General features: G+C 42.3%; 3 protein-coding genes across 5 annotated transcripts; all 3 read right to left on the bottom strand.

Annotated features, from left to right (window-relative positions):
- Positions 1-738: 738 nt before the first annotated feature.
- LOC125561354 (adhesion G-protein coupled receptor V1-like) lies at positions 739-6419 on the bottom strand. 2 transcript variants are annotated; one of them, XM_048725571.1, is made up of 9 exons: positions 6207-6419; positions 5535-5643; positions 4706-4935; positions 4225-4330; positions 3188-3414; positions 2428-2533; positions 1414-1664; positions 1197-1232; positions 739-956 (listed from the first exon to the last, which is right to left on the bottom strand). In XM_048725571.1, exons 1-9 carry the CDS (start codon positions 6388-6390, stop codon positions 826-828), a joined length of 1380 nt encoding a protein of 459 aa, XP_048581528.1. In that variant the 5' UTR covers positions 6391-6419; the 3' UTR covers positions 739-825. The 2 variants fall into 2 exon arrangements, with proteins under 2 accessions (XP_048581528.1, XP_048581527.1); XM_048725570.1 differs by having other exon boundaries at positions 739-959.
- A 1961-nt stretch (positions 6420-8380) lies between these two features.
- On the bottom strand, positions 8381-14020 carry LOC116609239 (sodium/calcium exchanger 2). 2 transcript variants are annotated; one of them, XM_048725573.1, is made up of 8 exons: positions 13903-14020; positions 13713-13824; positions 11876-11999; positions 11260-11495; positions 10823-10931; positions 9946-10175; positions 9525-9633; positions 8381-8720 (listed from the first exon to the last, which is right to left on the bottom strand). In XM_048725573.1, exons 2-8 carry the CDS (start codon positions 13762-13764, stop codon positions 8480-8482), a joined length of 1101 nt encoding a protein of 366 aa, XP_048581530.1. In that variant the 5' UTR covers positions 13765-13824; positions 13903-14020; the 3' UTR covers positions 8381-8479. The 2 variants fall into 2 exon arrangements, with proteins under 2 accessions (XP_048581530.1, XP_048581529.1); XM_048725572.1 differs by having other exon boundaries at positions 13713-14020.
- Positions 14021-15301: 1281 nt separating this feature from the next.
- LOC125561355 (receptor-type tyrosine-protein phosphatase alpha-like) lies at positions 15302-25730 on the bottom strand. The gene is made up of 9 exons (XM_048725574.1): positions 25573-25730; positions 25007-25156; positions 24256-24328; positions 23701-23777; positions 23475-23609; positions 20739-20861; positions 19315-19460; positions 18871-19006; positions 15302-15544 (listed from the first exon to the last, which is right to left on the bottom strand). The coding sequence occupies exons 1-9, from the start codon at positions 25672-25674 to the stop codon at positions 15470-15472; spliced, it is 1017 nt and encodes a 338-aa protein (XP_048581531.1). The 5' UTR covers positions 25675-25730; the 3' UTR covers positions 15302-15469.
- Between the last annotated feature and the right edge of the window lie 533 nt (positions 25731-26263).

The raw sequence follows: 26263 nt of genomic DNA on the forward strand, positions 1-26263 counted from the left end.
GGGGTTAATGCGTAATCAAGACACACACATATACTTTTTACACAGTCATATTCTAAATTGTCAAACGTCTTACGCAAGAGAAACTAAACTACTAAAAAAAAAAAGGTTGTGATAAATATAAGAGCCAGATACTCAAAAATAAGAGTTACAAACGAAAAGTTCAAAAAGCTAATTATGTTTTCAAACAAGGTAAGTATAAACAATACGTAAGTACCAACAAGATGAAACTAAACTCTAGTGCGTGTCAGGTTTGTTGCTGTAAACAATATTTGGTGGACGCCTTTTTGTCAACGACAATTTTAAGTCCTCTCCCCATTCATCCAATTCATCCCTCATCCACCCTCCCCCCCTTGTTATATGATGCAGAGTCCCTTACAATACCGTGTTGCAGGCCCGTAGCCAGGATTTTAAGCGGGATGGTTCGTTTTTCCATTTTTATTAGCAGACCAAACTTCTGGTATACCCCTCTCCTCGCCTTATTACATAAGGCAATCAATACTTCAAATAACTTCACTTGTATTTAAAATGGTATTAATAGGGTGGATGCCAATGTGTGTATGCTAGTGTGCTTTTAAAGTCCACATTTATGGTAATATAAAGATAATTATTTTAAAAAGATCTTTATATTCTATTTAAAGACATCTTGATGTGCACGATATGTCTAGCCAAACGTTATATTTTTTTGTTAAATCTTAGCGGACCTTCAAGCCGAATTTGGGGGGGGGGGGGTGTGTGTGTGTGTGGGGGGGGGGGGGGGGTTCGTCCGAACCCTCCGAACCCCTCTGGCTACGGGCCTGTGTTGTCGGGTGCCTTTACGTGACTCGATTACAATGGGCGACTAGTACGTCCTAATCTACAAAGACAAACGGCTGCGATGATTATCGCGATTAAGGTGACAGCTAGCACTACTGTGCAAACAATCAGTATAATCTGCAGAATCCTGGATGTTTCCTTTTCTTCTGAAAAAACAAAAAACAAAAAAAAAAACATACATGTTGCTTTAGGACATCTATCGAAACGTACAAGAGGATAAAAAAGATTTTTTATAATAATATGACTCTACACCGCAGTATTCATCTAACTAGTAGCGTGAACCCGACAGTGGTCACCTTAATCTATGTGACCTACCAAGAACCAATGGTGCGTTTTGGGTACTTTTTGAAGATAAAGATCCAAGCATCAAACTAAAGTCTTACCTTTCTCCTTTTGCTGTTTCGCCTTTAATGCTTCTTCTGCAAGAACAATAAGATATTTTCAAAAAGTCTAAAAATATCCTTTGGTTAAAAAAGAAAACAATACAGAATGGAAAAATAACAGCTTAAAAAAATTAAAGAATAAGTTAGAATAACAAATAGATAAGTTTGTCTTATCAGAGGTTGCAACAAGACGTTAAAAAAGGGAATTATTGCATACCGTTGTCATACTCATCGGTTATTCGCACGACACAGGTATCCCGCGTTGTGTTTACCACGGCCTTTGTGGGGTCTACAGGGGTGAAACTAATCGAAAAGAGCTCGTCACTTTCCGCTATGCTGTCGGTCACGATCGTGATGTTAGCAGACACTTCGGTTTGCTCGGGGGCGAACGTGATAATGTCATCTTTGAAATCCCGGATGTCGGCCTTAATCATTGCTGTCCACACCATGCTCTGAACCTCTTTGAGCCTGGGACGAAAGACAGATAAGTGTTAATGAGCCTGGGACGAAAGACAGATAACTGTGTATAGACCTAAGACTACAGACACATAAGTGTAAATGAAACTGGGCAAGAGATAGATAAGAGTGAGTGATCCTGGGACGAGAGACAGATGAGTGTGAATAAACCTGGGACGGGAGACAGATAAGTGTGAGTGATCCTGGGACGGGAGACAGATAAGTGTGAATGAACCTGGGAGGAGAGACAGATAAGTGTGAATGAGCCTGGGACGAGGGACAGATAACTTTGAGGTACCCTGGGAAAAGAGACGGATACTGAATGAACCTAGCCTACTAGATACTGCGCCTGGGCCTGCGAGCCTGCGATACAGGCGTTTGTTGTGTTTCCGCGACGGAAACCCCGCTTTTCCGTGTTTTGGGCGCCATCTTGGATTTATGGCCGCGCGCGAGCTGGATGCGAGAGCAAAAGGCATCCCCAGCCCCCTCCCCCATCTTTGCCTTTGATGGCGCCCAAAACACGGGAAAGCGGGGTTTTCGTCGTGGAAACACCAACAAACGCCTACTAGTAGGCTAGAATGAACCTGGTACGGAAGACTGAGCAATAAATCGATGACACAACAAGTAGTGCTAATGATGACGTAGAAGATGTTAATGTTGTTGTTGATGATGATGATGATTATGTTGATAAGAATGATGATGATGATGGTGAAGATGATGTTGCTGATGATGATGCTGATGGCGATGAGGATTTTGATGATGATGATCGTCGTACCTCACTGAGACAGGGACCTCCGCCAGTCCAGTCTTTCTCATAGGAACTGTGACTCTGCCTTTCTGCTCTTCGATAGTGATGTTCAAGTAAACAAAACTAATGCTCACTGGTAAAAAAAAAAAAAAAACACTTCAAGTCTACGGTTGACTCGAAACTCTACGTTGTATATATCGCACTCTCCACTAAGAGACTAACAGGTTGGCTATAATTGTGAGCCTCTATATATAAGCAAAATGTGCACTTCTCCCCTGGCGCCCGTTTCTCAAAACACCCGAGAAATCTCGGGCCCGGAAACTTTATTTTGCATTTTTGCCCGAAATTTCGCATGTTTTTCTTTTTGAGAACCGCTTTCATGATTTAGAAAAGTTTTAACTTCCTCTTGGTTCATATTCCAAATGATTACGCTCAAAAGGGCTATTTTCGAAGTTTTGCTGAAGCCAGAAAGTTACCCGAAAAGTCTCGGGTGACTGCGGGGTCCCAAAAACTTTCTTAATATTTGAGACATGTGTTTTTCGGGCCCGAGAAGATCACAATCTGTAAATCTATAAAGAGAATCATCCTTTACATGAATCTTTGTGGTAAAATCCGATGTTTGACAATATTTCAACACGTTTAGATACCATAAATTTTATAGGAATTAGCAACTGTAGCAAGCTTTTCGAATTTAAGGAATAAATCGTTTTCGGGCCCGAGAACTCTCGGGTGTTTCGAGAAACTAGCCTCTGGATCTACTGAATTTTCACCTAACAAGAATATATACCTCTATCATTGTCTGTGATACAAACAGTAGCATCCCGCGGGTCAACCAGAACATTCGCTCGAGAAACGTTCAGCCTCACTATGAAACACTCAGTGCCTTCGGTCACGTGATCATCGTGGATTGCAAATGTGTAGCTCTTCAAGTCTTCATTTACAGCAAAGGTGTCGGCGATTTCTTTATGCGTGAAGTCGCCCGGCGCAGACGCATTCAGGTTGACTGTTGAAATACTGATACACAGAAAAAGACTTCTTCGAAAAATGAGACAAAACCTTTTAAGGTTAAGCATTGACAGGCCTAGGGGGTTGAATCACCTTCTCACCTTCAGGGCACAGTCATAGATCGAAATCAGATCGAAGCATATTTAAAAATTATAGGCAGTGGCTCATAATGGCTGACAAACCGACCAGTTGGCCAAGGAAGGTACTTGGATAATTGTATGATAAAGGAGGGAGGTACTTGGATATTTGTATGATAGAGGAGGGGGGTACTTGGATATTTGTATGATAGAAGAGGGAGGTACTTGGATATTTGTATGATAAAGGAGGGAGGTACTTGGATATTTGTATGATAGAGGAGGGGGGTACTTGGATATTTGTATGATAGAAGAGGGAGGTACTTGGATATTTGTATGATAGAAGAGGGTACTTGGATATTTGTATGATAGAGGAGGGGGGTACTTGGATATTTGTATTATAGAGAAGGGAGGTATTTGGATATTTGTATGATAGAGGAGAGGGAGGTACTTGGATTTTTGCATTGTAGAAGAGGGAGGTACATGGATAATATTTGTATGATGGGGGAGGGGGTGCTAGAAAGGGACCTTTGTCTGTAAACGTGTAGCAGGAGGCTGGTGCATCTATAACGCCTGTCTATTCAAGTGACGATAACCTGAGGACCGCCCATTCCAAGCGTCGTCATTTTTATAACTTCATACCTACTCCTCCCCGCCTGGACTGATTTGCCCTTTTATTCCGTGTCCCCCCTTGCCAATGCTACCAAAATAGTGATTTCGATGTATACTTTAATTTCTCTCATACCCTAGGTCCAAAGGTATTGACGTGTTTCCGGTCTTGCGCACTAGCAGCGTAATATTCCCCTCACTCTCGGCCACACTCACGGTTTTGTTGACGAAACCAAAGGTCACTAAACGTGTAAGAAAAATAAATATTTTTTCTTATTTTTTCATCATTTTCTCTTGCTACTGTCATTTTGAATATTGGAACGCATATACATCACAATTCTTATGACGCCGACAATACTGGTATGCGTATTTCTATTCGGGCAACAAGTGCTCAAAATATACAAAAGTAAGACCCTCCCAGCAACCTTTTCGGTTGTGCCTCGTGGGTACTAGGTACGAATTTGTGACAGGCTTGTAACCTAGGTAACCTCAGCTGAATAATCAAATGAGCCGTTTTTCAGGTAATGGGGTACAGTGGCTGTAAACGTCTGCCACCCAAAGCCTCGATTCCCGCTTAAACTCCACAGGACTCCATAACCGGATAATGCTGTGCGTACCTTTATCGCCGTGGTCTGTTATCGTGACGGTCACGCTACTGTAGTTCAGTGTCACGTGGGGTGAGGTAGTCGTGGCGGTTATGTTGAACGATTCGGTGTTTTCAAGGGTGGCGTCATTGATGATGGTGACTGTTGCATGCTGGGAAGGCTCTTCTTGAGTAAAAGTCACGGATGAATAGTGCAGGCGATGGTCACGGCTGGAGCTTGCACTGATGTTAGTAATGGCGAACCTGAATTGACGCATCATCATAATCAACTTGATCATTTTCGTACATGGTTAACACTGTCTTGATCTAGCACTGCATAATTATCCCCAGGATTCCAGATCTGACTATGAGGGGAAGGGAAAGGAAGGCAACGGGGGATTGTTAGGTGGCCGTTATGTACGCCTAAAAGCTTACGTTATCTTAATGGGGATTCCCAGGATTCCAGATGTGACTATGAGGGGGAGGGAAAGGAAGGCAACGGGAGATTGTTAGGTGGCCGTTATGTACGCCTAAAAGCTTACGTTATTTTAATGGGGATTCCCAGGATTCCAGATATGACTATGAGGGGGAGGGAAAGGAAGGCAACGGGAGATTGTTAGGTGGCCGTTATGTACGCCTAAAAGCTTACGTTATCTCAATGGGGATTCCCAGGATTCCAGATGTGACTATGAGGGGGAGGGAAAGGAAGGCAACGGGAGATTGTTAGGTGGCCGTTATGTACGCCTAAAAGCTTACGTTATTTTAATGGGGATTCCCAGGATTCCAGATATGACTATGAGGGGGAGGGAAAGGAAGGCAACGGGAGATTGTTAGGTGGCCGTTATGTACGCCTAAAAGCTTACGTTATCTCAATGGGGATTCCCAGGATTCCAGACTTGACTGTCAGGGGGAGGGAAAGGTTTCCAGCATTTTCAGCGACAGTGACCGATGAACTTGTGAACCCAATGGTTGCTAGAAAATACAATACAATGACTCGAGCGTGACACATAAGTCAGTTTGAAATCGTACAGATTGAGGGGCCAGTGCTGAAAAACGCAAGACTAGTTCCAGTACCGTTCGGTTAAACAACCTTTTTGTTTTGAAATGGCGGCTTTTTACCGGCGAAATGTCACATTTTGGCGAATGCTAAGAAAACTGAAAGCTTTTATTAAAGTTTTTTTTGTACATTACGGTTTTAATGCTGTACAGTAAGTCAAAACAGCGACTGAAGTCAGCCTTTAGTACCTTTACTCGAACGATTCAACACTGAGATTGTGTTTGTTTTCGCCAGAACACGCGCATGCGCATACGTTATTCAGCACTGTCGATTGCGGGCAAGTTTTGTTGAGCATGACATTTAAAATTAATGTGATACTAATCAATGAGCATGACGTTAATGAGCGTGACATGATTAGGATGACGTAAGTAAGCAAGACGTGATTAACATGACGTTACTGAGTTTGACATGCTTTGCATGACGTTAATGAGCGTGACATGATTAGCATAAATGACGGAGCGATCTATTGCAAACTCACCATTGTCATCGTTAACTATGGTTAGATTGATGTAAGTTTGTCGAAGGTTAGCAATTGGGTCGTTACTGCTTAACACTAAGAAAAAATCTTTATCGTTCTCTAGGATCTCATCGTCAAAGATCTGCACGCTGAAAGTGTAGTTACGCACTCCTTCTCCAAGGCGGATCGTTTCGTTCGAGAACATGTAATCAATCCCTTGGTACGCTGTACCATTGTAGGCCTTCACTCTGTGGATAAGAACGAGTAGAAGTGTCAAAATTGATGTTGGTAATCAAAACAATTATAATGATAGTGATGATGATGAAGATGGCTACGATGCAGTAATGCTGATGGAGATGATTATGATAACAGTAATGATGGTGATTATTATTATGATGTTAACGATGATAAATAATGATGGTATGGTCGTGGTGGTGATGATGGTGGCAGTGGTAATGATTTTAGATAACAGGGCCGTAGCAGGGGTGGGGCACTGGGGGCACGTAGCAGGGGTGGGGCACTGGGGGCACGTGTCCCCCAATATTTTGAAAAAAAAAAAAAAAGGAAATGACCAGTAGGGGCGTGGCTGTGGCCCCAATTGTTGTCTTAATGTTTTTGTATTGTGCCTCCCCCCAATCTTTTGAGGCCTGCTACGGCTATGGATAGTGATTCCGATGATGGGTAATGACCATGGATGATTGGTAAGTTATGTTGTAAATTGCATAGTGATTGGCATTAGTACTTACTGTACAGTGACGGGAGTATCGTAAGCCGTGACTTTTAAAAATGATGATCGCAATGAAAATGTCTTAATAATAGGTCTTAATAGTCTTTAGGTCTTAATAATGTTATGGTACAACTTATAGATAAGTGTAACTCTGAGGCTCAGCTTAGGGAAAGGGAAGGCCAGTGGGCTTATCGGCTCAAGTCTATCTACCCGCGGGGTCTTAATAGTGATGACTTTTTTTGTAGTAGGAACCCACGTAGAGATGTGTAAATTCTTTTTATCCATAGCGCGCGCTATTCTAGAAAATGCGCGTTTTTGTCAGTTGTAATGTTTTTGCGTCTCGCGCCACTATTCTGATGTAAATAAGCTTGTAACGATTCACCTTCTTCAGTCTGCCCTGAAGAAGTCTTATTAAAGACGAAAATTTGGCAGAGTCGATTTCCAGATTTTGGTGTATTCTATAACACTGGAAGTATTGATGTGAGGGCGTTGCCCTTGTAACGATAATATAAAATATATTAGCCCTTTTTGGGGTATCAATTAAAGACTCCGAAATTCGGACTCTTTTTGGGGTATCCATTAAAGACTCCTAAATTCGGACTCTATTTTGGAAATCCATAAAAGACTCCGAAATTCAGACTCTTTGGGGTATCCATTAAAGACTCAGAAATCCGGACTCTTTTTGGGGGTATCCATTAAAGACTCCGAAATTCGGACTCTTTTTTGGGGATCCATAAAAGACTCCGAAATTCAGACTATTTTCAGGGTAGTTATAAAAGACTCAGAAATTCGGGCTCTGTTGTTTTTTTGTCCTCCCTTTCAGATCAGCGATAAAACACTTATTCTTTCTGAGGGTTTAGAAATTGCCGTTGCAACAAGTAGGGATTGGACAGAGCCTCTTCTTCACACCGTTGAAAAACTTGACTCTACTCGAACTAGTTTTTTTTTCGAGTAAAACCCTACAGACAACCCTGATTTTTCATATTTTCTGGGCTTTTGGAAAACCACAAATTAATTTGGAACACGTTCTACGCGAAAATGGTCAAACTTGATTGGTCAATATCTGCAAGCATTTGCAAGAATTTTGGTTTTGCGGTAGTCCTGTGGTGTACAAGGAACGCCTGCAAAAGGCTCATTGATTATTTAGATCGAAAAAAAGAGTTACTAAAGATAGCGATAGTCACGGAGCGATCGTTACACGAGCAGTTCGGGCGGCGAATGGCTTGTGAGCATCGTCGAAGAAACAAGGGTCCAAGATGCCACCACTGTCATCGATTTGGCCACATCAAAAGAGATTGCCGAGAACTCGTATCGGCAAAGGCGGAAATTATATGGCTTCAAAGTTATTGGGATGGGTTGCACCCTGTATTACCGCTTAATGTAATAACTGTGATAACTAACTAATTGAATACAAACGCTTAATGTAATAATAACTTACAGGCGTTAGTACAACATTAGCGTTAGTATTACATTAAGTCGCAGTTATTACATTAAGCGGTGATACACACCCGCCCCATGTGCCCCACCCCTTTCTACGACACTGTACATTTACCCTGGTTTCACGCTACTATACCCTACCCTGTGTGTCGTCGTTAAGCACGTTGATAGTGATGTTAGCATTTTTCAGGGAAATAATCGGATCGGTGACACTTATAGTCAGGTAGAACGTCTTGTTTTCCTCAAGGCGCGAGTCGTCTATAATGTGCACCATGACGTCGAAAGTGGAAATTGACGGAGGGATGTTGATGGTGGTTTGCAGCGGTTGAAAGTCCACCCCGGATACAGCTGTTCCGCTTACTGCTTGAACACTGCGAATAAAAGTATGTAAATACTTTGGTAAATGTTTATTCAAGGCGGATCTAGGGGTTCTTGTCCCGTTTTTTTTTTTCGGCACAACAAAAGTTTGACGTCTGAATCGGTGTCGTGTTTTTGCCGTGCAGTACGACTTGCGCAGCCGTGCTTTGCGCTGTGAATGATTTCAGACGTAGAACCATCCCTGTACCCAATCCAAATAACTATATACGGTACAGGACTTAAACTGCGCAGAATCGCGGCGTATGAGTCGGTAGTGAGTTGAGTCTATTTTCTAAATACTGGGGATTGTAATTTTCGTGTTGTATATTATGAGTGTTAATTCGTGTATTGTAAAGTTAAAATTTTCCAAAAATCCGAGAAAACTTCGGTAATGGGTAAAGAAAGAAAAAAAAGGAAAAGTGTCAACTCCTGAAGACACAATTCTGAGCTCTTCTTTCAACACAACACCGAGTGTTTACTTTCAACATACTAGCTATGCTTTCAACAATCGAGCCTGGCATGTTTGGCACGCTCTCCGGACGAGCACGCTATCGCCATGGCAACATCAATCAATGAAAAAAACATAACAAAAAGAAAATTGGAACATCGAAAAAATTGCTTGTCTACATTTTGGATCCTCTTTTTCCTCGGGATTGCGGAATTTTTTAAAAGCGCTGTTCTCAGCAATTGTTTTTAGAATATCGTTTTTAATATTTTTTTGCACATTCATTTATCTTCACAAGGTGACGGGTCCTTTTCTTTAACGTTAAAATGTCAAATTTTATTTCTTTGATCGCCAATGTTTTTTTGTAGCATACCTCACATTGATTGGTAGCTTCGTGGAACCAGTGTTTTCGATCGTCACGTTTATACTCCCAACGCTCTCGTTCAAGAACCTAACAACGTCGCCTTGGAAACCCATCACCGCTGGAACAAAAGGATACCACATTATCGTCTTTCATGATATTGTAACCAAAAGAAGACTCACAGGCTAATCACAGTCTTCTTTAAAGTAAAAAAAAAACAAAAACAAAAAACAAACAAAACAACTCGATATTATTCTGATATTGCGCTGTAAAGCATTCATTCATAAAAAAGAATGAATCATATAAATAAATCTAGACTATAGAAATGAGAAAAGGGCCGGTGTAAAAGACTCTATTAAGACTTTGATATGAAACCAGCGCCCTTCATAAAAATCCCTAACAATAGTTACATACGAAATTCATTAACTCACACCTCTGGTGTCGTCATTAAGTATGTGAAAGGTGATGTTAGTAGTTCCTTTGGAAACCGCCGGGTCAGTGATGTTCAAGGTTAGGTAGAACGTCTTGTTAGGCTCAACGACAAAGTCATCTGTTATGTAGACTGTGACGTTATAAGTGGAGACTGAGGGGGGGATGGTGATGGTGGTTTGTAAGGGTTCAAAATCCACACCGGATACAGCTGTTCCGCTGACCGCTTGAACACTGTTCACAAATATTTAGCAGCGTGTGTTAGCAACTAAGATCATATAAATAAAAGACCCCTTGGCACACGGAGCCTTAGCAGGGCTTGAAATATTGGTGGAGAACGGCAAAGAAACAACATTATAGTTGGGGGACAACCCTTACTACGGCCCAGCCACACATCGAAAACACCACAGAAACTACACGAGACCTTAAAATCCTGAGGACGGAACTTTGACAGTGAGTGGTTCCCATGAGTCTCTGGGCGGAGGCTAAGTTCAAACGTCGTATTATCAATGAGCCATATTCAATGCAAATGCATTCAAATGAAGATGGAACAATCGACTTGATTCATTTGCACATATTTTTTCTGACGTCAATTGTCCAAAAGCACTTAAACAAAACACCATTGAAAAGAAACCGCTTTATTCGGATTAAATAGTACTTAGAAAACCAGGCAGCAAACTGACAGTAGCTCTTAGTCGAAAACTTAGAGCTATGGAGAAACTCGAAAGAAATCACGTTTTCAAACAACTGCCTTTTTGTGTGACCTCTATTGAGAATAACCGTTATTGCGTTGATTGAAATACAATACAAATCAGATAACTGATACAATCTTTGTTCAAAGGATGTTACATTGATTGACAGGCGGAGGATTTCTGACTTACCCCATGGTGTGGGACTGTGCGGTGGATCCCGTGTTCTCAATCGTGACGTTAACACTTCCTACACCCTCTTTAACGTGTCTCACTGCATCGCCATGGAAACCAATCTTAGCTGCAAAAAGAGATTACCATGTGACGATGGCGAATTTACTGAACATCATTTAGCTTTTTTCATTTGAGATAGAATGAGCCATTGCTTAAATAATACGATCCCCTACATTTCTAGTAATTACGTCGCGCCAGACAGTTCTGCGAGCGAAATGTTCTTGGGCGAAAATGTCAAGCACTTAAGACAACCATTTAATACCTAAGTTTCTGTAGACTAGCAGTGATAGTATCCTCAGGATATGTACAACTAGTAGAGGCAAGGCAAACCCATCCCTCCCCACCAATTGCCTACCAACTTGTTGATAATCTGTGATAATATCCTCACGATCTACCTTGATCGTCGTCCGTTATAGTGATGACGGCGAACTGGTTGGTGTAACAAAGTGCCTTGGGGGCGGCTCCACCAGTGATGTTTATGTAGAACTCTTCCGAGTCTTCATAAATAACGTCATTAGTTATAGAGACAGTAGTGGTAGCCTCATTGACCAATATACCGAAGGATACAGTTGTGGGGTTTGTGTAGCTGAAGTCGTTTCCTTGAACTGCTGATCTATTCGTTGTTTGAAGTCTGGAATTGAACATATGCAGGTGTACTAACTTTTAGTTAAAGCGATTGGTGTCTGCCACTAAGGAATTGATAACGAAACTGAGAAGGATGGGGTATGGGAACAAGATCAGAATGGATATGGTGAAGACAGGATAGAAACTATGGATGGCCGATAGAGCTCGGATAGGGAAAAGATTTTAAATGGAAAATACTTTAAATGGAAATGAGGATGGGGATGGAATGGAGTAGTAGATAGAAGAGGGGTTGGGAATCAAACTGGATGGGGATTAGAATTTAGAAGGGAATATAAGGATGAAAGTGAGGATGGGGATTGTGATGACGTCAAGAAACTTTCATTTTCCATCCTAGCAAAAAAGGTATTATAACGCAGCAAGACTTACTCGAGCGAAAATGCTTCAAAAGTAGTCGAAGAACGTTTCAGATTTATGGTGACGGTACCACTATTTTCATTAAACGTATATGAGCTGTCTGAAAATCCCACCTCGATACACTGACCTGCAACAGCTGAACAATAATTGCATATGAGATACACATTGTGAAGTTCCAGAAAATATCCATACCCCCCACCCCCCATTGAGGGGAATGGAAATTCCGGGGGGATGGGGGGTTCAAACGCCCAGGAATTTCCAGAGGGGAGGGGGGTAAATGCCCTTTTTCTTAACAGTTACTGTATTTATTTTTTTCCAGGGGGTTGGAAATTCAAGAGGGGTGAGGGGTCATACCTCCGATCCCTTCAATAGGGGGGTATGGATATTTTCTCAACTACACATTAACACGGATGCACAAGAGCCATACAGTACGTTTTAGGGGTCTGGTACCGAGGATTTTTTTTTTTCAGAAGCTTTCTCTATTGACTAAAGATGGTCACAGTCACTGTTTTTCTCTTCTGAATACAATTGAAAAAGTTTGCGAAGCACCTGCGGTACGGCAGCCCTAAAAATGACAAGAATCGTGCAGGTTTTCCAAATAAGGAATATATTAGTTTCCTTATATGAAAGTTACCGCGTCTGGGAAAATACACAGTTTTTGGTTAAATTTTCTTGATGTATAGTATTATGTGCAGATGTATGAACTGAAAGACCAGCAGTGATACTGTATTTAAATAGTACCAGCCTAGTAACAGGTGGTGTCCTGTGTTCGGAAGTTTGAGAGTTGCTTGGAATGAGTCACCCATTTTGTTTTGGGAGATGGTTTGTTGTGACGTTATAGCTTACCAACCACAGGAATCCTATTCAGAAATCAGTGCAAGAACGCCTAGTCCAATTCATGTCGAGAAACTGTTCTACTTATACAAGGAATGTTATCTGTTTACACGTACGTTTACGCGTTTGTGAAATAATGGGAGAAATGAAACAAAGATGTGATCATTAGAGTAGATATCAATGCAACATAGAAGGTTTCTTTTGCAGTCGTGAAAAGGCTACCGTTTTTTTTCAAAAATTTTCCATAAAAAAAACGCCGAGTCATGTAAAACAAAACCGAATTTCTCTGGTTTGAAGAAAAACACCTAAAAAACAAACAAACAAACAAAGAAAGTAACCCATTTTGATGAGACGCAATACAACAAAGGTACCTTCGTCCATCTTCCCCTTTGAATGGAAAGCGAAATCTCGAAAAGAAAACTAAACGCACACTCAATTTTGATGCAGCACTTTGGTATTTCAATTGCAAAGTAAAATCGCCGAAATAATCAACTGTTTCCATTGCTCCTTCCATTCTTTCCTGAAAACTAAAAACCGGAATATCAAAATTGTTTCGAAATATCGGTAAACAGATCTAAAGATGGTGATTATATATAATACATACTCTTTTTTTACCCTTTTTTATCAATAAAATTCTAAGAGGCTCTGATAGCTTTACAATAAGTTTTTATTAAAGTGTTTGGAAATGTAGAATCAAATAATAGACATAATAAACATAATGCGTCGACGACATTTATGGCTAAACAATGATGACAAAACAAACTTCTGTGCTTGGTATGAAGGTAAAAATAACCAAAAAGCACTATTTATCTCTTCATATCGACGGACTTTGAAGATGGCATGAAGCGCGGCGTTCTCTTATTTGCAGTTATATGAGTAATGATTATCTATGTTCGCCTTTTCCTGTCCAAGAATTCGAAACAAATTAACAATGCATATAGGCAAGCTTACAAATCCTAAGCATTTAAGTGGGTTTCAACTTGACCTTACGTTAGGATGAAAATATGTTACTTACACAGTGTCAGTGACGACGCAATCAGGATGAGAAATGCGAATTTCAAATCCATCCTTGATAACCAAGATCCCGCTCCTCGCCGTATATGCTTGACGTCTCACTTCAATAAACGCTTTAATAATCAGAGGCAATGAGTAAGAAACGTGGCGGCATGCTTCTGTGACAACCGTATCCAATTGTGTAAGTTCACCTTATTTATTGTGAGGCTCTGGGGGGGAAAACTGTGTGAAATACTATCCAATGCAAAATCTGAGAAAACCAGTCGGATGGGAGAACCAACCAAATGAGACGTTCTTGTATTTTGTGTTATTAGCTTGACCCTTCATGCGTAAACGTGCATTATTCTTCCAGCAACTGTTATGTGAACAACATCATTGGTGTTGCTTCTTTTGTTTTTATTCTTTTTTTTGTGCAGGTCTTACAGCCCCATGATTACTTGGGTTCGCCATGGTATATCCGGCTAATAGCAAAATGTCGAAACACGCAATAACAATATTAACTTTTGCAAAGTAGAATAAAAATAATAAAAAACACCTGAATACATTCAAATATTTAGATGCAACCAAAAAACCGCAAAGAGATGGAAGTGCAAAAAACAAGGTCAAGCTCAGGATTTATGGCAAAGTACATATGATAAGAATGTTGACGGTGTGTTGTTAACAAATTCATCACATTACATAATATAAAGACCCCTAGCCATATAAAAGCAACTGGTGCGTTAAACTAATTGATCGGTGTCCTTTTCAACAGTAATGTAAGCGTGGGGTGCACTTAGAGTTCCTAGGGGTGATCTGACAGTATATTCGTTTCGCTCTGCCAAATGCACCATGGGTGCACTCAGCCACGTCTTATTATTACCCGAGAGGCAATACAAAGGACAACGGAGGATTTCACCACGATTATTACAATACAATACAATACAATACAATACAATACAATACAATACAATACAATACAATACAATACAATACAATACAATACAATACAATACAATACAATACAATACAATACAATACAATACAATACAATACAATACAATACAATACAATACAAACTTTATTGAGACTCATCGAAAAAGGCTATTCTGTCATAATTGATTATTATATTCTGAAAAAGTCTTGGCGCTATTTTAGCGTTTTTCGTGCATTGGATCTCGTTACAAACCATTTGGAACCCATCACCAAAACTTCGGATTTTTTAACACATATAAGCTGCTAATTAGTGCAAAAAGATAGAATACAATAGTAAGAGATATGAGGCAATTTTAATTGACTTTAATCCGCTTAGATATAATTATATCTACGATATAGCAGGTGTGTTTGAGTAGTCGTTTCTTTGTTTTCTTTATAAATCGTTTTCTCGAGTTGAGACACCTACGCTGTCTCAAAAGTCGCACAACTTCAAAATACAAAAAAAAAGTTCAGTTTAAACGATCACATAAATCTTTTTTCTTTTTTCGACAAGAAGTAATCAGAAATGCAAACTCTGCTAAAATCCCGACAGTGGATTCTTTTGTAAAAACGAGGGGGATGTTATCAACTGTGGAGCGGGGGCGATCGTTGCTTGAAAAGTAGTTCGATTTCAGTCGCTCATCAAAGAACTGCTGTATTCTTGCTGTTGATCCTTCTGAACACCATTCTTCTGTCTTATAATATATGTAATATCAAGCTAAGATCCCACAGTGTGGCAAGCATCCATGATTTATTGGCTATCAAGAAGGGATCGCACGGAATGCGTTTATTAGTATCATGCTAGTGTCAGCTAAAATTGGCATAGTCGCTGAAGGAATCCAGAAATGCCATTGTGGCCTCGTAGCAGAACACATATTGCCTCTGGTGAGAAAAAAAAAGGCGAGAAGATGGTTGTTATTAGGTTTTGTTGAATAAAGTCAGGCGTTCCTGGGTACCTAGAGCCTCCAGACTTCTCTCGTTCAGTGAAGCTCAGCCAAAATGCCGCTCGTCACGACATTTTGGCTGAGCGTCACTGGACGAGAGAAGTCTAGAGGGTCTGGTACCCAGGGTAAGTCAGTCGTAGCTATAACAGAAGTTTTCAAAACAGAATTCTAAAAATATCACAAGTTACGGGAACAAGATCTGAAACACGCCGGTGAAGCCAGCTGTGAAGGAATGTAGCCATGGAGATGGCAAAATAAGGACAAGAATTATTCTGAAATTACAAAGGCCTAAACTTATTGTTACTTGTCCCGGGTTAGTTTATTTGTCATGTACCAGCCGAAGTGCTTATTCGGGGGAGGCGCTTACGTCAAAATCTGTCTTTTCTCTAGATAAAAAAAATCCAATTGAAACACGGGTATTAGGATACTTTGTCGGGGGTAAACAAAAATGCACCCCCAATTTGAGTTGAAAATTGAACTCAGCGAATAAAATAATCCGAAATGTCTCCTGCTTTCCGAGTTAGCGAAATCCTTTTTTGATGAGTTGACGGCTCACTTTCTCTTTAAACTTCGCCGCCGCCGACACACGCCGGGGCATGCGACAAGTGCTGTGATCGGGGCTAATTTTTAACATGCTTCCACGGACCGTTGCGTTTCTTCAGGTTTTAAATTAAAAAAGTTACAGCAAATGGCAGACGATGACCAGCTTATAATTTGATCTACTTCTTCATTAAATACAAGTCGTTTGACAAGAGGTTGTCGTCAACCGGTTTCGTGACTACGCGAAAAGCCCGTTTGTAAGCATGAGTAAAAATCACTGAAGCACCTCGCTGCATATATTAGCCACTGCATAACTTCAGACTTAGACGCGGTAGCGGTGGCTAATATATGCAGCTAGGCGCTTCAGTAGTTTTTACCCATGCTTACATGCGGGCTTGTCGCGTAGTCTCAAAGCCGGTTGACGACAACCTTTTCTCAAAAGACCGTAAGTTCAAAGAGAAAGTGAGCTGTCACTCATCATCATGTCTCATACCGACATCACAACATTGGCCGCAACTAGGCAGGTTTTCGAAAAATTGAATCGAGCGTTGTTTCACTCCCTTCCTGTTTTATATAGAACATAAATACGAAGTATAAAGTTCGGAGAGGGCTCGGGCTTGTTACGAACACTAAAGAGGCATGGTTACACAGTACCGTTCAAATGTTTCGAGAATTGAAAACAACGATCGCTAGGGTTATTTAGAAAAGAGAAATCACAGGTTCCCCAAGCTAATATTGTATTTTACGTGTATGCTATCGCTCAATATTGCTCCAAACGACCAAATCTTTGCTTTATTTTCGTTTAATAACTTAAGAAAATTTAAATATTATTATATTTCTTTTTTTTACGATTTCCACGATTCCAAAGATCATGCGCTCAACTTGTTACCCCCTCCCCCCACATAACACACGCATAACAAGTTTAGCTGTCATACGATGTTTCGGCGTCAGAGTAGTTTTACTTTTAGTGGCGTCATCGATAACTTCATGCATCACGTGACCATATCTTGGCACCGCCCTTGACACATATATGACACCTACCAAGTTCGGTTGTTATACAATGTTTCTTTCACGAGATATGAATGTTTTCTATTTTGATGACGTCAGCATATTTTGCTTAAAGTGACGTCATTGATGACGTCGCAATCACGTGACCATATTTTTGCACCCCCTTGACACAAACATGACACATGCCAAGGTTGGTTGTGAAACAATGTTTATTTCAAGAGATATGAATGTTTTTGATTATCATCATGTTTTTCTTTTTAGTGACGTCATCGATGGCGTCACACAACACGTGTTCACATTGTTGCCTCCCTTGACACCTACATGACACCTACCGAGTTCGGTTGCCATACAATGTTTCCTTCTTGAAATATAATTTTTTTTTATTTTGATGACGTCATCATATTTTTTGCTTCTAGTGACGTCATCGATGACGTCACAAACCACGTGACCACAGTTTTGCACCTCCCTTGACACCTACATGACACCTGCCAAGTTTGGTCATACGATGCTTTTAAGGGACGGACGGACGGACATCGCATCACGAAAACTCGAGTCGATGGGTTACCAATATTTATTACCATATTTGTTTTATATACCACTTTTTCTTAGGTATGGGGCTCCGCTCACGCGGCGCAAAGGGAGCTCCGCTGGGACCTCTAACTGGGAAAGCAGGAATTTCGGATAAAGGTTAGAAATATTTTATTCGCTGAGTTCAATATTCAACACAAATTGGGGATACATTTTTGTTAATTTATTAATAAATCGCTGAAAAAGTATCCTATTCCCGTGATTGAAGGAAGTGAAACATAAAAGTAAAAGAATGGTTTGGCGCGTAATACTGTCTTTTCTTGTCAATTCTCTTTTAACGTACAGTTATTGGAGAAATCGGAGCTTTATTCGGCTCTTATTTGGGGGAGGGGGGCGCTAATTCTTTAATTTTTCGTCTTAGGAGGAGGCGCTTATTCAAGCAATTAACGGGATCAAAGGGAAATTAACGGTATCAAAGGGAAATTGGATATGCGCTCCTGGGGAGGAGGGTAGGATTCTTGGATTTGCGATCCTGGGAGGGAGGGTGAGGTTCATGGATCTGTGATCCTGGGAGGGAGGGTAGGGTTCCTGGATCTGTGATCCTCGGAAGGAGAGTAGGGGCTGGTTGACCTGCGATCCTGGGAGGTAGGGCGGGAGCTGGTTGATCTGTGATCCTGGGAGGTACGGTGGGGGCTGGTTGACCTGCGATCTTGGTAGGGAGGGAGGGGGCTGGTTGACCTGCGATCTTGGGAAGGAGGGCGGGGGCTGGTTGACCTGCGATCTTGGGAAGGAGGGCGGGGGCTGGTTGATCTGCGATCCTGGGAAGGAGGGCGGGGGCTGGTTGACCTGCGATCTTGGTAGGGAGGGAGGGGGCTGGTTGACCTGCGATCCTGGGAGATAGGGTGGGGGCTGGTTGACCTGCGATCCTGGGAGGGAGGGTAGGGGCTGGTTGATCTGCGATCCTGGGAAGGAGGGCGAGGGCTGGTTGACCTGCGATCCTGGGAAGGAGGGTAGGGGCTGGTTGACCTGCGGTCCTGGGAGGGAGGGCGGGGGCTGGTTGACCTGCGATCCTGGGAAGGAGGGTAGGGGCTGGTTGACCTGCGATCCTGGGAGAGAGGGTGGGGGCTGGTTGATCTGCGATCCTGGGAAGGAGGGTAGGGGCTGGTTGACCTGCGATCCTTTGCTCACCAGGGATTCGACAGCTCCCGGCCGTGATGCTCTGAGGACCTTGACGGCCTGGAATACGTCTACAACATGCTCAGCCTTCACCCTGTCTATCACGGACAGTACAGCACAAAGAGTGCCACTTCGACCAGCGCCGTTACTAGGATTTTATAGAACATATATAAAAACATGTCGTCATCAGCGAGCATTACATTGTGACTGGCACCATTATGGGTCATATTGAAACAAGTCAACGATAATATAACGTCAGAAACAGCGTGTCACTACGACCAGCGCTGTTACTAGCGTTTGGGCCATATACGTCAGCTATATAACGCGAATACAATGCCGTAATATAATCACATTAGAGGTGTGCAGCGCGGTAAATTACGACGAGTTGAAATGCTTGCTGTATTCACTAGACATCGGTAAACAGCGCGTTAAAATACGATAAGCTGACTTATTTACCTGCACTGAACTAGAATAGCGGCGTTACCAGACTGCTGCTGAGAGCTCTGAGTACTCTCTATCAGGCGGAGAACACTCGACTTGTCAGGTAACTTCTGCTCAGTCCAACCGAGGATCTGGAAGTGACGCACTTCCCGCGACGCGCCCTGCAAAGAGAATGATTAGACGCGCCCTGGAAAGGGAGGTGATTAGACGCGCCCTGGAATGAGAGGTGATTAGACACGCTCTGTAAAGAGAGGTGATTAAACGCGCACTGGAAAGAGAGGTGATTAGACGCGCCCTGGAAAGAGAGGTGATTAAACGAGCCCTGAAAAGGGAGGTGATTAGACGCGCCCTGGAAAAAGAGGTGATTAGAAGCGACCTGGAAGAGAGGTGGCTAGAAGCGACCTGGGAGGTAATGAAACGAGCCCTGGAAAGGGATGTTATTAAACGCGCCCTGCAAAGAGAGGTAATTAGACGGGCCCTGCAAAGAGAGGTGATTAGATGCGCCCTGGAAAGGAATGTGATTAGACGCGCCCTGGAAAGAGAGGTGATTAAACGAGCCCTGGAAAGGGAGGTGATTAGACGCGCCCTGGAAAAAGAGGTGATTAGAAGCGACCTGGAAGAGAGGTGGCTAGAAGCGGCCTGGGAGGTAATGAAACGAGCCCTGGAAAGGGATGTTATTAAACGCGCCCTGCAAAGAGAGGTAATTAGACGGGCCCTGCAAAGAGAGGTGATTAGACGCGCCCTTGAAAGGAATGTGATTAGACGCGCCCTGGAAAGAGAGGTGATTAGAGGCGCCCTGGAAAGAGAGGTGATTAGACGCGCCCTGGAAAGGGAGGTGATTAGACGCACCCTTGAAAGAGGGGTGATTAGATGCGCCTTGGAAAGAGAGGTGATTAGACGCGCCCTGGAAAGAGAGGTGATTAGACGCGCCCTGGAAAGAGAAGTGATTAAACGCGCCCTGGAAAGAGAGGTGATTAGACGCGCCCTGCAAAGAGAGGTGATTAGACGCGCCCTGTAAAGAGAGGTGATTAAGCGCGCCCTGGAAAGAGAGGTGATTAGACGCGCCCTGGAAAGAGAGGTAATAAGACGCGCCCTGGAAAGAGAGGTGATTAGACGCTCCCTTCGAAAGAGAGGTGATTAGATGCGCCCTAGAAAGGGAGGTGATTAGACGCGCCCTGGAAAGAGAGGTGATTAGACGCGCCCTGGAAAGGGGGAATTTCTTTGGCTAGGGGGTATGTTCACTTCACGTTCGTGTGAATTTCAAATGCGAGTAGAATTTTGCTTTTTCTTTTCATTTTTCAGTCATCGTTTCCTTCGCTATTGAAAGCCCGGCTTTGCAAAATCTCATTGGTGGATAATTATCTAATAAAATGTGAATGCTATATATCGTATATCATGTGTTATAACATATCTTATACCATATTATCATAGCAACACACCTCCTTGGTGGTGAGGACGAACCTCCTCGTGATAATCTGAGACTCCACGTCCTCGTCTAAAAGTTGAACTTGTATCTTCCCATAACTCTTGGCGTCACGTGATGGCCAGTACTGCCGGTAACGCTAAACAGATACACAGCGCTCGTACGAGGGTCCGAATTCACCAAAAGGTTGTGATGGTGTTGGTGGTAGAGGTGATGATGGTTTTGGTAATAGGAGTGTTGGTGGTGTTGATGATCGTGATTGTTAGTTGAGGTTGTGGTGATTTTGATATCAGTGGTGTGAAGGCCATGTAGGGGATGATGGTCATGTAGGTGATGATGGTCATGTAGGGGATGATGGTCATGTAGGTGATGATGGCCATGTAGGTGATGATGGTCATGTAGGTGATGATGGCCATGTAGGTGATGATGGTCATGTAGGTAATGATGGTCATGTAGGTGATGATGGTCATGTAGGTGATGATGGTCATGTAGGTGATGATGGTCATGTGGGTGTTGATGGTCATGTAGGTGATGATGGCCATGTAGGTGATGATGGTCATGTAGGTGATGATGGTCATGTAGGTGATGATGGTCATGTAGGTGATGATGGTCATGTAGGTGATGATGGTCATGTAGGTGATGATGGTCATGTAGGTGATGATGGTCATGTAGGTGTTGATGGTCATGTAGGTGATGATGGTCATGTAGGTGATGATGGTCATGTAGGTGATGATGGTCATGTAGGCGATGATGGTCATTTGGGTGATGATGGTCATTTGGGTGATGATGGTCATGTGGGTGATGATGGTCATGTGGGTGATGATGGTCATGTGGGTGATGATGGTCATGTGGGTGATGATGGTCATGTGGGTGATGATGGTCATGTAGGTGATGATGGTCATGTAGGTGATGATGGTCATGTGGGTGATGATGGTCATGTGGGTGATGATGGTCATGTGGGTGATGATGGTCATGTGGGTGATGATGGTCATGTGGGTGATGATGGTCATGTGGGTGATGATGGTCATGTAGGTGATGATGGTCATGTAGGTGATGATGGTCATGTAGGTGATGATGGTCATGTAGGTGATGATGGTCATGTAGGTGATAATGGCCATGTAGGTGATGATGGTCATGTAGGTGATGATGGTCATGTAGGTGATGATGGTCATGTAAGTGATGATGGTCATGTGGGTGATGATGGTCATGTGGGTGATGATGGTCATGTGGGTGATGATGGTCATGTGGGTGATGATGGTCATGTAGGTGATGATGGTCATGTAGGTGATGATGGTCATGTAGGTTTTGATGGTTATAATAGTGGTTCGCACCCCCCTGTGTACGCGCCTAGTGATGGTGTTGATGATTGCGTTAGTGGAGTTTGTGATGGTGGTAGTAGTGTTATGATGCTGATGTTAGTGATGATGATAATAGTGGTGATGGTGTTGATGATTGCGTTAGTGGAGTTTGTGATGGTAGTAGTGGTGTTATGATGCTGATGTTAGTGATGATGATAATAGTGGTGATGGTGTTGATGATTGCGTTAGTGGAGTTTGTGATGGTGGTAGTGGTGTTATGATGCTGATGTTAGTGATGATGATAATAGTGGTGATGGCGTTGATGATTGTGTTAGTGGAGTTTGTGATGGTGGTAGTAGTGTTATGATGCTGATGTTAGTGATGATGATAATAGTGGTGATGGTGTCGATGATTGCGTTAGTGGAGTTTGTGATGGTGGTAGTGGTGTTATGATGCTGATGTTAGTGATGATGATAATAGTGGTGATGGTGTTGATGATTGCGTTAGTGGAGTTTGTGATGGTGGTAGTGGTGTTATGATGCTGATGTTAGTGATGATGATATAGTGGTGATGGTGTTGATGATTGTGTTAGTGGAGTTTGTGATGGTGGTAGTGGTGTTATGATGCTGATGTTAGTGATGATGATAATAGTGGTGATGGTGTTGATGATTGTGTTAGTGGAGTTTGTGATGGTGGTAGTGGTGTTATGATGCTGATGTTCGTGATGATGATAATAGTGGTGGTAGTGATGGTTATTGTGTTAGTGGATATTGTGGTGGTGATGGTGATGATAATGGTGATGGTGGTGATGATGGTGATGATAATGGTGATGGTGGTGGTGATGGTGGTGATAATAATGGTGATGGTGGTGGTGATGGTGATGATAATGGTGATGGTGGTGGTGATGGTGATGATAATGGTGATGGTGGTGGTGATGTTTAGTGAAAGTCGTGGTGTAGGTAGTGTTGGTATAATTATAGTGATGTTGGCAATTGCGATGCCATTATCATAGTAATTATGTCCTATCTTCTATAATGGAGGTGAATGTAGTGATGTCGGTGGTGAATTATACCATTATTACAAGACATGACGGAAAAACATGACGTGACGCTTCAAATAAGTCCATTTCACATCGAATAAGGCGGAGAATTTTTCTGAGTACTTAGTAACTTATAGCAAACAAAATATCAAGTGCGACTTTTTTTTAATTGATGCGACTTTTTGTAAAGTGTCATTGAAATTTGAGCTTTTCGCCCCTGAGCTGATGGGCAATGATGGGCAAGGAAAAATGATGTTAAAAAGCCAAAATCTGGATTAGTGCACTTCGGCACGTGTTTTAAAAATCAGTCCGTAATAGAAGGAACCTATAGCCACTAAAGAAATTGTGTCTTCTCCCTATATCTGGAATTGCGCGTTTTCCAGGTTTTTCCGTCATGTCTTATTACAATAAGTACCTTTTGTCCCTCTGAGGTGTCGTACAGCATCACGACAGTGCCTACTGAGAAATCCAGGACCATTTGCCAAAAGTTCGTGATGTCTTCACTCGATGGAGCCGGGCAGAGGATGAATGCGTTTTTCTCTCTGTATGCCTTATTGTACATTGGAAATGAAGCAAGAAGAAGGTGAGGCAAAAACGTCGAAAGGGTTGACAATTCCACATGTGAAAAATACACTCCTTACATTAGCAAAACTGGCATTCATATAGGCAGTCAGTTTTCGCTTAGCTGGGCTTTTCAATGTAGACTTTTTGTCGATCACTGCAAAGAAAAATATGAAAAATTAGTCAAATTAAGAAAAGTTCATATATTATCCAGTTGGGGGGGGGGGGGGGGGGGAGGATACTGTGTGTGTGTTTGGGTTGGGGTGGGTGGGTGGGGTGGGGGGTGGGTTGGTTTCGGGGGTCTAAAGGGGGGCCATCGTATAAATATGGATTTTTAAAAGAAGGGTCACTGATATCTTTGGGTGTTGTCTCTTCTCTTTGTTCAACGAGTTTCGGTTTGGCATGCACAATCCAGGAGTCCAGGATACGTATTTAGCCACGTTTTATCTATGCAATGCAAACCTGTATACACCATATATACAAGATTTTCATGGTTTCCGCTATATGATATCTATAAAGTGCTAATGTTCCATATTTAAAAAAACCCAAAAAACTCTTTTGTTGTGAAGAAAAGCTTGTAAAAGGGCGGAGAGAATGTTTGACACAGTTTCGTCACCGGAATCAGATTGACTTACATGAAATTCTGTACTTTGATCCCGACGAAACATCTACATCCGGGACACTTGATGGCACAATGACTGACAACCTCTGAACAATTACGATAAGAAGGTCATGTCATACAGGCGAACGTTATTATTATAATATATAATAGTTCTTTGATCGTTCTTCTATTCACTTTCTAGTTAATTTTATATAAAAAAAAAGTTCTTGACGACTCATGCCAAGGCGAATGTGACGTAAACAGTATATATTTGGACATTTTAAAAAATAAGGAAACCTCAAATAAACTTCCCTCCCTTCCGCGTATGTATTTAACACCTTGTTCAATAAACTTCCCTCCCTTCCGCGTATGTATTTAACACCTAGTTCAATAAACTTCCCTCCCTTCCGCGTATGTATTTAACATCTAGTTCAATAAACTTCCCTCCCTTCCGCGTATGTATTTAACACCTAGTTCAATAAACTTCCCTCCCTTCCGCGTATGTATTTAACACCTAGTTCAATAAACGTTTTTTGGTTCATTGCTAATGGCAAGAGCGCACGGCAACATAAATAAGAATAATTTCGATATTTATATTTTATTATTTATATTTATTATATTATTTATGTTTTTGTTCACATTTCAAGAAAAGTACAGCCTTAGCCTCCCATGATGTGGTGCTAGCTTGCTGTGGCCAATAGACAAAGGGAATAGCAGCGTTTTAAGAGATAATTATACAATTGTACCCTACAGTTTCACAATAACTTGGAAATATTAAACATTACCTGGAACTCCGCCTCGTACCCCGACACATTTTCTGGAGTCCGTAGTTTGGAGAGCCTGGCCATAGCGGCCTTCATATTGTCAGCAGGAATATCAGTGCTTCCGCAGACAAGCGCCTCCAGGACAGCCAAGTGGATAAACACGTATTGCTCCTGTGTGCAGAACAATGCGTCTTACAATCAGTAAGGCGATTCTTTACCCTTAGATTATTAATTGAGCGTGCTTACTCCTAAGTGCATACAAATGATGTATATTTCAAAAAGTAAAGAGCAAATCTTATTGAGCATTAGGTATAGTATGCTCTGTGTTCTGAGGTAGCATGGTCTGAGAAACCGATGGACACTACTTTGGCATGGTAATTAGTGTGTGTGTTTCATTGGATGAACACTACGAAGCGTGTGGAGGTGACTAATATTATCTTCTGCTTTTGAGAGCTGACGCTACGCACTGTTGTAGATGACTTATGGGATAAATATGAAGCTGGGGGAGTGTTCAGATTAATTCTAGTGTGCGGAGACTACTTATAATAGCATTGCTACAATGCTCGAACTTAAAAGGCCTGTCTTACCGATGTTTGCACCATGTGTGGCCGGTCTTCCCTGATGGCTTTCACGTAGTTGAAGATGTCCACCGTCTTTTGTTTCTTAGCCTGGCGCAGCATCGCGTCCATCACGAGAAAAGCGCCCGTTCTTCCCACGCCGGCGCTGCCAGAAATAAAAAAAATCTGTAATTATCAAGTCATCTATGAGATAACTTGAAACACTCTAGAAACTGTAAAAGTCACTTGCTTTCAGCGAAGAAAAGACCTTTGAGTGCGCAAACGCGGCAAACCGAACTCTATACATAGACGCTCGAAAGCGGCCTTTTTGTAGGGGTTACCTTTTTGCGTGAACGGGTTGTCGCCAGGCAGGGGGGCGCCGAGCTCGTAGAGTATCCTCCGGATGGTAAAGTAGACGTGAACCCTTAGAAATCCCCTGATGACAGAGGGAAGCGTGGCGAAAGCGGGGTCGACTAGGGACACCCCACATCCGGCGGTTGCGCACCAGACCGCAAAGTTGAGTTGCTGTGGCCAGTACCCATAGGAAGTCTCCGATAGCCACCGACGAGACTCTTTGGCGGACTACTTGCGTGCGTGACTACTGTTGTCTCTTTGAATATGTCTCGGACCCTAGTCGTGAATGATTTGTCCTCAGCCACGTGTATCTCTAGCTGCGTGAGTAGTGGGGTGATGTCTGAGGCCGTGCTCTCCACGGGGGTCG

The sequence above is a fragment of the Nematostella vectensis genome, chromosome 3, assembly GCF_932526225.1.
Source record: "Nematostella vectensis chromosome 3, jaNemVect1.1, whole genome shotgun sequence".
In the NCBI taxonomy this organism is placed as follows: Eukaryota; Metazoa; Cnidaria; class Anthozoa; order Actiniaria; family Edwardsiidae; genus Nematostella; species Nematostella vectensis.